A 12,082-nucleotide genomic window follows, 5' to 3' on the forward strand; every position below is an offset into this window, starting at 1 on the left:
GAGAAGTTTTATTATCAGTGCTGTATAGTTGGAGAAGTCTTGAGGCTATTGGAAGAATAAGACTGAAATCCAGAGGCAGGAGACTTAAGCCCAAAACCTGAGAACACCAGAAAACTCCTGACTACACGGAACATTAAGTAATAAGAGATCATCCAAAAGCCTCCATACCTACACTGAAACCAACCACCACCCAAGAGCCAATAAGTTCCAGAGCAAGAAATACCACGCAAATTCTCCAGCAACGCAGGAACATAGCCATGAGCATCAATATACAGGCTGCCCAAAATCACACCTAACACATAGACCCATCTCAAAACTCACTACTGGACACTCCATTGCACTCCAGAGAGAAGAAATCCAGTTCCATGCAACAGAACACTGACACAAGCTTCCCTAACCAGGAAACCTTGACAAACCAATCGTCCAACCCCACCCCCTGGGAGAAACCTCCACAATAAAAAGGAACCACAGACCACCAGAATACAGAAAGGCCACTCCAGACACAGCAATCTAAACAAGATGAAAAGGCAGAGAAATACTCAGCAGGTAAAGGAACATGAAAAATGCCCACCAAGTCAAACAAAAGAGGAGGAGATAGGGAATCTACCTGAAAAATAATTTAGAATAATGATAATCAAAAGAAATGAGGACAACCTCAGGGACCTCTGGGGCAATGTGAAACACCCCAACATCCGAATCATAGGAGTCCCAGAAGAAGACAAAAAGAAAGACCATGAGAAAATATTCGAGGAGATAATAGCTGAAAACTTCCCTAAAATGGGGAAGGAAATAGTCACACAGGTCCAAGAAACCCAGAGAGTCCCAAACAGGATAAACCCAAGGTGAAACACCCCAAGACACATATTAATCAAATTAACAAAGATCAAGCACAAAGAACAAATATTAAAAGCAGCAAGGGAGAAACAACAAATAACACACAAAGGGATTCCCATAAGGATAACAGCTGATCTATCAATAGAAACCCTTCAGGCCAGAAGGGAATGGCAGGACATACTTAAAGTAATGAAAGAGAATAACCTACAACCTAGATTACTGTACCCAGCAAGGATCTCATTCAGATATGAAAGAGAATTCAAAAGCTTTACAGACAAGCAAAAGCTGAGAGAATACAGCACCACCAAGCCAGCTCTTCAACAAATGCTAAAGGATCTTCTCTAGACAGGAAACAAGAAAGGTTGTAAAACGTGAACCCAAAACAACAAAGTAAATGGCAACGGGACCATACCTATCAATAATTACCTTAAACAGAAATGGGTTGAATGCCCCAACCAAAAGACAAAGACTGGCTGAATGGATAAAAAAACAAGACCCCTATATATGTTGTCTACAAGAGACCCACCTCAAAACAAGGGACACATTCACACCGAAAATGAAGGGCTGGAAAAAAATATTTCACACAAACAGAGACCAAAAGAAAGCAGGAGTTGCAATATTCATATCAGATAAAATAGACTTTCAAATAAAGGCTGTGAAAAGAGACAAAGAAGGACACTACATAATGATCAAAGGATCAATCCAAGAAGAAGATATAACAATTATAAATATATATGCACCCAACATAGGAGCACCACAATATGTAAGGCAAATGCTCACAAGTATGAAAGGGGAAATTAACAGTAATACAAAAATAGTGGGAGACTTTAATACCCCACTCACAACTATGGATAGATCAACTAAACAGAAAATTAACAAGGAAACACAAACATAAACTTTAAATGACACAATGGACCAGCTAGACCTAATTGATATCTATAGGACATTTCACCCCAAAACAATCAATTTCACCTTTTTCTCAAGTGCATACAGAACCTTCGACAGAATAGATCACATCCTGGGCCATAAATCTAGCCTTGGGAAATTCAAAAAAATTGAATCATCTTTTCTGACCACAGTGCAGTAAGATTAGATCTCAATTACAGGAAAAAAATTATTAAAAATTCAAAAATATGGAGGCTAAATAACACACTTCTGAATAACCAAAAATCACAGAAGAAATCAAAAAAGAAATCAAAATATGCATAGAAACAAATGAAAATGAAAACACAACAACCCAAAACCTATGGGACACTGTAAAAGCAGTGCTAAGGGGAAGGTTCATAGCATTACAGGCTTACCTCAAGAAACAAGAAAAAAGTCAAATAAATAACCTAACTCTACACCTAAAGCAACTAGAGAAGGAAGAAATGAAGAATCCCAAGGTTGGTAGAAGGAAAGAAATCTTAAAAATTTGCAGAAACAAATGCAACAGAAACTAAAGAGACCATAGCAAAAATCAACAAAGCTAAAAACTGGTTTTTTGAAAAAATAAACAAAATTCACAAACCATTAGCAAGACTCATTAAGAAATAAAGGGAGAAGAACCAAATTAACAAAATTAGAAATGAAAATGGAGAGCTCACAATAGACAACACTGAAATACAAAGGATCATAAGAGACTACTACCAGCAGCTCTATGCCAATAAAATGAACAACTTGGAAGAAATGGACAAATTCTTAGAAAAGTATAACTTTCCAAAACTGAACCAGGAAGAAACAGAAGATCTTAACAAACCCATCACAAGCAAGGAAATCGAAACTGTAATAAGAAATCTTCCAGCAAACAAAAGTCCAGGACCAGATGGCTTCACAGCTGAATTCTACCAAAAATTTAGAGAAGATCTAACACCGATCTTACTCAAACTCTTCCAGAAAACTGCAGAAGAAGGTAAACTTCCAAATTCATTCTATGAGGCCACCATCACCCTAATTCCAAAACCAGACAAAGATACCACAAAAAAAGAAAACTACAGGCCAATATCACTGATGAACATAGATGCAAAAATCTTCAACAAAATTCTAGCAAACAGAATCCAACAACATATTAAAAAAATCATACATCATGACCAAAGGGGCTTTATCCCAGGAATGCAAGGATTCTTTAATATCTGCAAATCAATTAATGTAATACACCACACTAACAAATTGAAAGATAAGAACCATATGATTATCTCAAAAGATGCAGAAAAAGCCTTTGACAAAATTCAACATCCATTTATGATTAAAACTCTCCAGAAAGCTGGAATAGAAGGAACATACCTCAACATTATAAAAGCTATATATGACAAACCCACAGCAAGCATTACCCTCAATGGTGAAAAATTGAAAGCATTTCCCCTAAAATCAGGAACAAGACAAGGGTGCCCACTCTCACCACTACTATTCAACATAGTTTTGGAAGTTTTGGCCACAGCAATCAGAGCAGAAAAAGAAGTAAAAGGAATCCAGATAGGAAAAGAACAAGTGAAACTCTCACTGTTTGCAGATGACATGATCCTCTACATAGAAAACCCTAAAGACTCTACCAGAAAATTACTAGAGCTAATCAATGAATATATAAAGTTGCAGGATATAAAATTGACACACAGAAATCCCTTGCATTCCTATACACTAACAATGAGAAAACAGAAAGAGAAATTAAGGAAACAATACCATTCACCATTGCAACAAAAAGAAGAAAATCCTTAGGAGTATATCTATCTAAAGAAACAAAAGACCTATACATAGAAAACTATAAAATACTGATGAAAGAAATCAAAGAGGACACAAACAGTTGGAGAAACATACCATGTTCATGGATTGGAAGACTCAATATTGTCAAAATGACTATACTACCCTAAGCAATCTATAGATTCAATGCAATCCCTTTCAAGCTACCAACAGTATTCTTCACAGAACTAGAACAAATAATTTCACAATTTGTATGGAAATACAAAAAACCTCGAATAGCCAAAGTAATCTTGAGAAAGAAGAGGGGAACTGGAGGAATCAACCTGCCTGACTTCAGACTCTACTACAAAGCCAGTCATCAGGACAGTATGGTACTGGCACAAAGACAGAAATATAGATCAATGGAACAGAATAGAAAGCCCAGAGATAAATCCACGAACCTATGGACACCTTATCTTCGACAAAGGAGGCAAGGATATACAATGGAAAAAAGACAACCTCTTTAACAAGTGGTGCTGGGAAAACTGGTCAACCACTTGTAAAAGAAGGAAACTAGAACACCTTCTAACACCATACACAAAAATAAACTCAAAATGGATTAAAGATCTAAATGTAAGACCAGAAACTATAAAACTCCCAGAGGAGAACATACGCAAAACACTCTCTGACATAAATCACAGCAGGATCCTCTATGACCCACCTCCCAGAATATTGGAAATAAAAGCAAAAACAAACAAATGGGACCTAATGAAACTTAAAAGCTTTTGCACAACAAAGGAAACTATAAGCAAGGTGAAAAGACAGCCCTCAGACTGGGAGAAAATAATAGCAAATGAAGCAATAGACAAAGGATTAATCTCAAAAATATACAAGCAACTCCTGCAGCTCAATTCCAGAAAAATAAATGACCCAATCAGAAAACGGGCCAAAGAACTAAACAGACATTTCTCCAAAGAAGACATACAGATGGCTAACAAACACATGAAAAGATGCTCAACATCACTCATTATCAGAGAAATGCAAATCAAACCCACAATGAGGCACCATTACACGCCAGTCAGGATGGCTGCTATCCAAAAGTCTACAAGCAATAAATGCTGGAGAGTGGAGAAAAGGGAACCCTCTTACACTGTTGGTGGGAATGCACACTAGTACAGCCGCTATGGAGAACAGTGTGGAGATTTCTTTAAAAACTGGAAGTAGAAGTGCCATATGACCCAGCAATCCCACTTCTGGGCATACACACCAAGGAAACCAGATCTGAAAGAGACACGTGCACCCCAATGTTCATCGCAGCACTGTTTATAATAGCCAGGACATGGAAGCAAGCTAGATACCTATCAGCAGACAAATGGATAAGGAAGCTGTGGTACATATACACAATGGAATATTACTCAGCCATTAAAAAGAATTCATTTGAGTCAGTTTTAATGAGACGGATGAAACTGGAGCCCATTATACAGAGTGAAGTAAGCCAGAAAGATAAAGACCAATACATATACATGGAATTTAGAAAGATGGTAACGATAACCCTAAATGCAAAACAGAAAAAGAGACACAGATATATAGAACAGACTTTTGGACTCTGTGGGAGAAGGCGAGGGTGGGATGTTTTGAGAGAACAGCATTGAAACAAGTATACTATCAAGGGTGAAACAGATCACCAGCCCAGGTTGGATGCATGAAACAAGTGCTCAGGTCTGGTGCACTGGGAAGACCCAGAGGGATGGGGCGGGGAGAGAGGTGGGAGGGGAGATCAGGATGGGGAATACATGTAAATCCATGGTTGATTCATGTCAATGTATGGCAAAAAGCACTATAATACTGTAAAGTAATTAGCCTCCAACTAATAAAAATAAATGGAAAACAAAAACAAAAACAAAAACAATGCTTGTGAAAGTGAAAAGTGTTAGTCACTCAGTTGTTTCTCTTTGTGACCCCATGGACTGTAGCCTGCCTCTGTCCATGCAATTTCCAGGCAAGAATAGTGGAGTGGGTTGTCATTTCCTTTTCCAGGGGATCTTTGGCAGGCAGATTATTTACTGTCTGAGCCACCTGGAAAACCCTTAAATAATGCTTAATATTTTTAAAATATAAAATCTATTATTTCTGAGAGAACAAAAACATACCTCTTCTTGACGATCACTTATGTTATAACATGCAAGGACAATAAAATCATTCCACCAGGCTAAGCCACCTGTCACAATCATATTCTGCTCCTTAAAAAAAAAAATATATAAAGATATAGATTTATTCCTGCCAGTAATACATTTGTAAAATATTCCTAATCAGACAATGAAAGCTCTAGTTATTTCTGTCTCCTCTCTATTCCTCCCTCCCCACAACATAAAGTGTTACTCGAGGGCCTTTATTAATGATTCAGATCCTATTTTGAAAAAAGTGTGCACTTCTGTAAGACAGAAAATAAATCATTCAGAGTCACTGGGAACCGTGTAGCATCCTTATTCCACATTCAGTACATCCTGGTTTACATTCTGGCTTTATCATTTACCAACTGCCTGACTCTGAATCCTACATAAAATGGTAATAGTAGTGCCCTCACTGGGTTGTTACTAAGTCAGTGAGATATATGAAAAGTGTCCGGTACATAGTAGGCACTGAGTAAATGTCAACTTCCTTTTCTTTTCCTCCTATTTGATTCTTGCAAAATCCAAATGCACATTTGTATGCTACGCAGATGTTTATTGTACATAGACAAGCAGGGAACAACTTCAAATTTGTGGAGATTTATTCCAATCATATTTGATGAACTCTACCTGAAATGGAAGAGTAAATTTTCAATTACAGGATTAGCGTCTGATCTTAACAGTCTGATCTTAACAAGAATTAAAAACAAACTATCTATCTCAACGGACATGAAGTTGGGTGAACTCCAGGTGATGGTAAAGGACAGCGGGGCCTGGCATGCTACAGTCCAAGGGGTTGCAAAGAGTTGGACACAACTTAGCAACTGAATAACAATGATCTCAATACAAAATCCATTATCAAATACCAAGTAGCTTATCAGACCTGACCCTTGGACACAATTCAGTCCTTTTGTAATGTCTTGATTTTACTTTTTAGTAAGTAAGCAGTGGTTTACTCTATACTTAATTCATATTGTAGTTCTCCCACACTTTGAGAAATAGGTTTTTAATTTCAAAAAGACTAACCTGGGTAATGTTTCCAAAAAGCTTCCATTTTTTGGTGAGTAAAGAGTAATGTGCAAAACCAAACTTGCCAACAACAGCAATATTCTGGCCAAGTTTATCAATAGCTGAAAACTGAATTAAAAAAAATTAAGATCTCTTCTTTGAATTTTTTATTTAGACATAAAGAGCTAAGGATTATGTCAGGACAGCAGACTATTAATAAACATTTGCTAAGTGAATTAAATGTAAAATGCTAAATTCAAAAATCATATTTAAATTATATTTAACAAAATTATAGATTTACACTAACTATGTACAAGGAATCAAGCACTGAAACTTCTATCAATGCACCCACTGAAAAGCTCAATCCCCAGAATACCTCTTGCAGCACATGCCATCCAATGAAAGTTAACACCAACAAAGTAACAAATAACTCACCCGTATAGGCCAATTGCTCTCTAGATAGGTGCTGGAAATCTAGGAAATAACACATCAGTTTGTAAGACTTTTGAAATGTTTACTATATTTAAATGTAAAGCATTAGCATCATAATATGAGATTAATTTTCCTGTAATGTTTAAAGTGCTCCCAAATAATGAGTATTACTAGCAGCCAATATTGCATATCTCCTGTCTCATCCATTTCGTTATATGTTTCTAGACATCAGGCTTTCCTCTTTTTCTCTATACTGTTTTTGTTTGTTTGTTTTAAATATTGAACACTCAATAAATAACAGAATGACAAAAGATATTTAGAGAAGCATCTACAATGGTAGCCAAGAATTGTGTAGATGAACAGTCTGGTTTTGCTCATATGAACCATCCCTAAAATCTCATCTAATAAAATCAGAGCCTCAGCAAGAGTTTTGTTTTTTTTTTTTAATAAAACTTTCTTATTTTTATATTTTTCTGATTAAAAAATCAATGCATGCTTATAAATTTTAAACAAAATAATAGTACACAAAGTACAAACTGAAATTCTTCTCTTACATCACTGCTCAAGGGAAACAACTGGTTAGTTTTTATTCTGTCTCTAAACAGCTATGTACATGTAAAGAGTGTGTATAAGTCACGGCTATTTATTCACCTATAAGTACTTCATCTGCAGCATCAACAACAGATTATCTTTCCATGCTGTCTGTCTCAGTTTTGTACATGGTGTCATTTTATTACTCTAATGAGAATTTTAAACTTAGAAAACCCTCTGTGAGATATCAATGCAGATTAAGTCAAGTCTAGCTTTATTGAGACTGTGACCTTTCTCTTAGTCTGCTGATTAAATAGTTTCATGAGCACATGATGAATGAAGGGTGAAAATTAACAGAACAACAGAACAAAGGAAAAATCTTCTGTTCCGGAATAACTATAGAACCTTCAATTTATTTATTTGCCTTTTACTCAAATAAAAATTATTACATATTTAAAAAAGGAAAGCCAAATGAAAAAACCAAGTAAATGCAATCAAAGCCAATAAGCTTCTTTGTGTAACGTGAAGACAAAACCAAAGTCAAGCAAAAAAAACCCCCAAAACTCTGAAAACATCTGTATTAATCTTGATAAAATTTATTCATAAAACTGTTTTTGTTAGACTTCACTTACTATCCAGTTAGTCAGCCTAAAATCTAAATAAATTAATAGCTTTTAGTACATTAGGAAGTTCTTAACCCCAGAACTGCTGATGTGTGGATGCCTACCTTACAGAATTAAGTGACAGATATACTTGAAGAATGCTTAACTTGTATCTTAACAGATAATGCTGCACCATTCAGGCCAACTAGTAAAATTCATTATGATGGGTGAAATTAGTTCAGAATAATGATAGTCTGAGGTAATGATCAGGTGGCAAAGTAAAATTTGAAAGTAGTTTTGTAGCTATAAGTGAAATTCTTTTTTTGAATGAAGAAAATAAAAATAGTCACTTGACGAAGGATGTTCCTGGAGTACAATTGAGCTAGCACTCAAGACACTGAAAAAACAAACAAAAAAAATGCCCCACTTCCCCCAAACCTTGGTATTTCATAGTATTTATGAAACGTGTGAGTGGGTAAAGTGGGAAGTGAGATCTCACTGCCAAAGTGGATTCCAACATGAAGAGTTTCTAATCATAGGAACCAAGGTTAAATCTTATCATTTGATCAGACTCTGATGAATATCTAAGAGAAAACAATTTATTCTTCTATCCTCCAAAAGTGTATGAGATGCCACAAATGGTTTGCTTTCAAAACTTACATTGAAGCTTTATTTATACAGTTTTATGTCTTGAAGATGCTATGAAATAAGAACAAAAAATTTTCCCCAGGAGATCTACATATTACCTGAACTTTGAGTTCCACCCCTAATACTGAGAACAGAAAATGGCAAAACTAAGAAAAGAGGTGGCTAATGAATGACGAAGAAATTCAGGTCAGGACTGCATACTCAGGGCACAAAAGTCATGTCACACCACTGGGAAATCTAGTGCTAAGCTACAGAATCTCTACTCTTAACAACTTAGGATTTTTCCATCTCTCACAGAACCTAAATCCACCTTTTTTCCTTTAAAGTCATTCTGCTAAAACCCTGTCTTCTCCTCAGATTTACTTCTGTCTGTATCTGGTGAGACTGTGAAAACCATCATCCTAGGAGATCTGATCTGTGCCAAATACCTGGAACACTTGATTCACATTGTAGGAATGAGCAAATCATTTATAAACTAAATAGCCTTTACAATATAAAATTTATAAATTTGTAAATTACATGGCAATTTATAAATTACAATAGCCTTTGCTGACCTCCCTAACAAAGTGCCTGATACATTACCCTGCTTCTGACAAGTATGCATTTGTGTTATTTTTGTTAAAGGAGGAAACATAATTAACAAAGAATCTTCTGACCAGGAAACTAATGAGTATAAGGTAAAAAGCTTAAACAAACAAACAAAAAACCTAGGAGTCTAGATGGGGAACAGACAGAGCAGCAGAATTAGCTGAGCTCATCTGATGAACTCTAAGCTGTACAAGAAGCATACAAAATATTAATCACACAAAGCAAGCTACTTTGATGGAGGATGCAGGCACTCTCCTGGACAAGAGAATGTGCTGAAGGCGGAATTAGACAGGCACCCGTGTTTCTTCAGGAAATACTTACTAAAGGCTAAAATGTCTGGAAGGTAAAGCATTAGCATCACATGGACACTAAACCACACTACCAAACACACACCACCAAAACACTGCATTGACTCTTGTGGCTGGATTACCAGCAAACATAGCATAGGGCAACTCAAAGTAAAAACAATGCCAAGTAGGCACATGCTAGGTTTTATTACTAGATCTAAGTCAGCAGTGTATTATATGCTTCAACATTTAGTACCTAGGTTTTAAAATAGGTTCTATTATTCCCTTAATTTGTATCATGATAAGGATCAAGTCTGCCACTATTCTGCCGTGTGACCTTGGGCAAGTCACCTAACTTCCCTGAGCTTCAATTTCCTCATGTATAAAATCTAGTTGGACTACATGATTGCTAAGGTCCTTCCAGCTCTAAAAATTCTATGAGTCCATTATAACTTAATTTGGGGGGAATACAACAACTCTAGCATTATTTTTATTAGTTTTAAGGAAATGGAAACCATTAGGTAAAGCTAGAGTTAAGTTTATCTTTCTGAATATTTTAGATATCTAAAGAACAGAATGACAGAAGAATCTTGCTAGTACCTATTTGTCTGAAGTTGTAAAAGCAGTGTTATATGTTTCTAACACAGGATACTTCATAAATGGCTATGAATCACAGAATCACTGAATTTTTGAGCTGGAAGGAAGTTCCGTTTTTGTTATTGCCTGATGGATTTTTGAGTTCCAGACCTACCTTCTTCGATCCTCTGCTCTACTTGGCTCTCTGGCAACACAGACCTGGCTAGGCAGAACTGGCATTCATGCTAGGTCAGTGTAGAATGAATAGTTCAAAGTATGGGGGAATGAAAATAGCAGAGAAATGGCTATAGGAGAGAAGGGAGCAGTGGAAAATTTTAGTCAAGGAAGTAGCTGACGCAGTTTTATTTAATAACTGTTACTAATTATAAATTGGTATGCACATTGTTTGATTTTATGAATTTATCAATGTAAGTTAAATACATTTTCTTTTAGTGTATACCACATGTCAATGTAGGAGATATTCTTCCTTTAATTTTTCACACAGTGACCATTCTTCTATCTCTCATTATCTCCACTCAAAGTCAATTGAAAATAACATGGGAGGTGAAGTAAGCTAGTAAGGTAAAAGTATAGAATGTAGAAGACAAAGAATTGTGGAAATAGACAATGACTAAAAGAAACTAACTCAAGAGTAGATTCTGATGTACCTAAGACACTTTGGTGACAAAACTGGGAAGAAAACACTCAGGACTCTGAAATATGTATGAAAGTTTCTTTCAAGAAACTTCAATTTACTAATTTGTCCAAATTAATTTTGTTTTCAAAACTCAGTATTAATTTCTATATTAAATGTCAATTTATCAGAATTATTAAAAGAAACCACTAATTTGAAAGTTATATCAGAATGAATAAATAATCTGGAGTAAGACCAAGTAACAGTAAAATTATTAACAGTAACGTTCTAGACTAATCACAAGTCTTCAACTTGGGTCCAGAGTCAGGCAATTAACCTCAATGTGCACCCATTAGGACTACAGGGTCATCTGGACAAGGGACTGACTGACTGTCACTTTTCATGAAATTATCACACTTCCCCCTCTGCAAATCTAGAGCCAAATTTGTACCAAAAGTAGGCTGGGAGTAAAATAAACAGTCCTGCACAGTAAAAGGGCATAGAATACACTTGTAGTTTTTCAAACTATTCACTTACTAATGGACTTAAACCAGGTGGGAATACAATCTACATCAGGGGGAAAGAAAGGAGAAGACAAGAGGACAAGAGCACAGAAAAGCAGAAGAGAGTCACAGTCAAAAAAAGGTTAGAAAGCTCCTCAGTTCTCTAAAGCAGCAAATGAACTACTTAAACATCTGTTTTAGGTGCTACCTTAGCAAGGACTAAGTCACTAGTCAACAGCATCTGAAGACTTACCTGTACTACATGCCAATGCCGATGACCAAGTAAAGTGCTTAAACTCTGAGACTCTAAACTGCCATCTGCAAAGGGGCTTTTTTCCCGACGGGTTTTGTGATCAGAGTGAGCTGAAGAACTCCTGGGATTCTGGCTCTGTGAGGCCTCTCCACAGTTCAAGTACAATCGATCCTCCCCCTGAAGCAACACTTGCTCTTGGTTACTCTAGATGAGGGAAAAGGAAGCAGAGCGAAGGAAAGCAAATAAAAACAAGTCAATATAAGGTGGTGGAAAGTCAGTAAAATGTCAATTTAGTTTTATTGCTGGAAATATACCATACATTTCAATCTTGATTTTCCTCACAGAGGACAAGACTACATAAAAATT

At 36.2% G+C, this 12,082-nt stretch overlaps 1 protein-coding gene across 4 annotated transcripts in view; it reads right to left on the bottom strand.

Annotated features, from left to right (window-relative positions):
- The window catches only part of RIC1 (RIC1 homolog, RAB6A GEF complex partner 1), a 144,682-nt gene that overhangs the window by 25,723 nt on the left and 106,877 nt on the right, over positions 1 to 12,082 (bottom strand). For all 4 annotated transcript variants that reach the window (XM_065908324.1, XM_065908325.1, XM_065908323.1 and 1 more), the window contains exons 12-15: positions 11,717 to 11,920; positions 7,098 to 7,136; positions 6,681 to 6,791; positions 5,637 to 5,726 (exon numbers count right to left, since the gene is read on the bottom strand). In XM_065908324.1, coding sequence (XP_065764396.1) covers positions 5,637 to 5,726; positions 6,681 to 6,791; positions 7,098 to 7,136; positions 11,717 to 11,920 — 444 coding nt within the window. The remainder of the gene's footprint in view (positions 1 to 5,636; positions 5,727 to 6,680; positions 6,792 to 7,097; positions 7,137 to 11,716; positions 11,921 to 12,082) is intronic.

The sequence above is a fragment of the Muntiacus reevesi genome, chromosome 17 (genome assembly GCF_963930625.1).
Source record: "Muntiacus reevesi chromosome 17, mMunRee1.1, whole genome shotgun sequence".
In the NCBI taxonomy this organism is placed as follows: domain Eukaryota; kingdom Metazoa; phylum Chordata; class Mammalia; order Artiodactyla; family Cervidae; genus Muntiacus; species Muntiacus reevesi.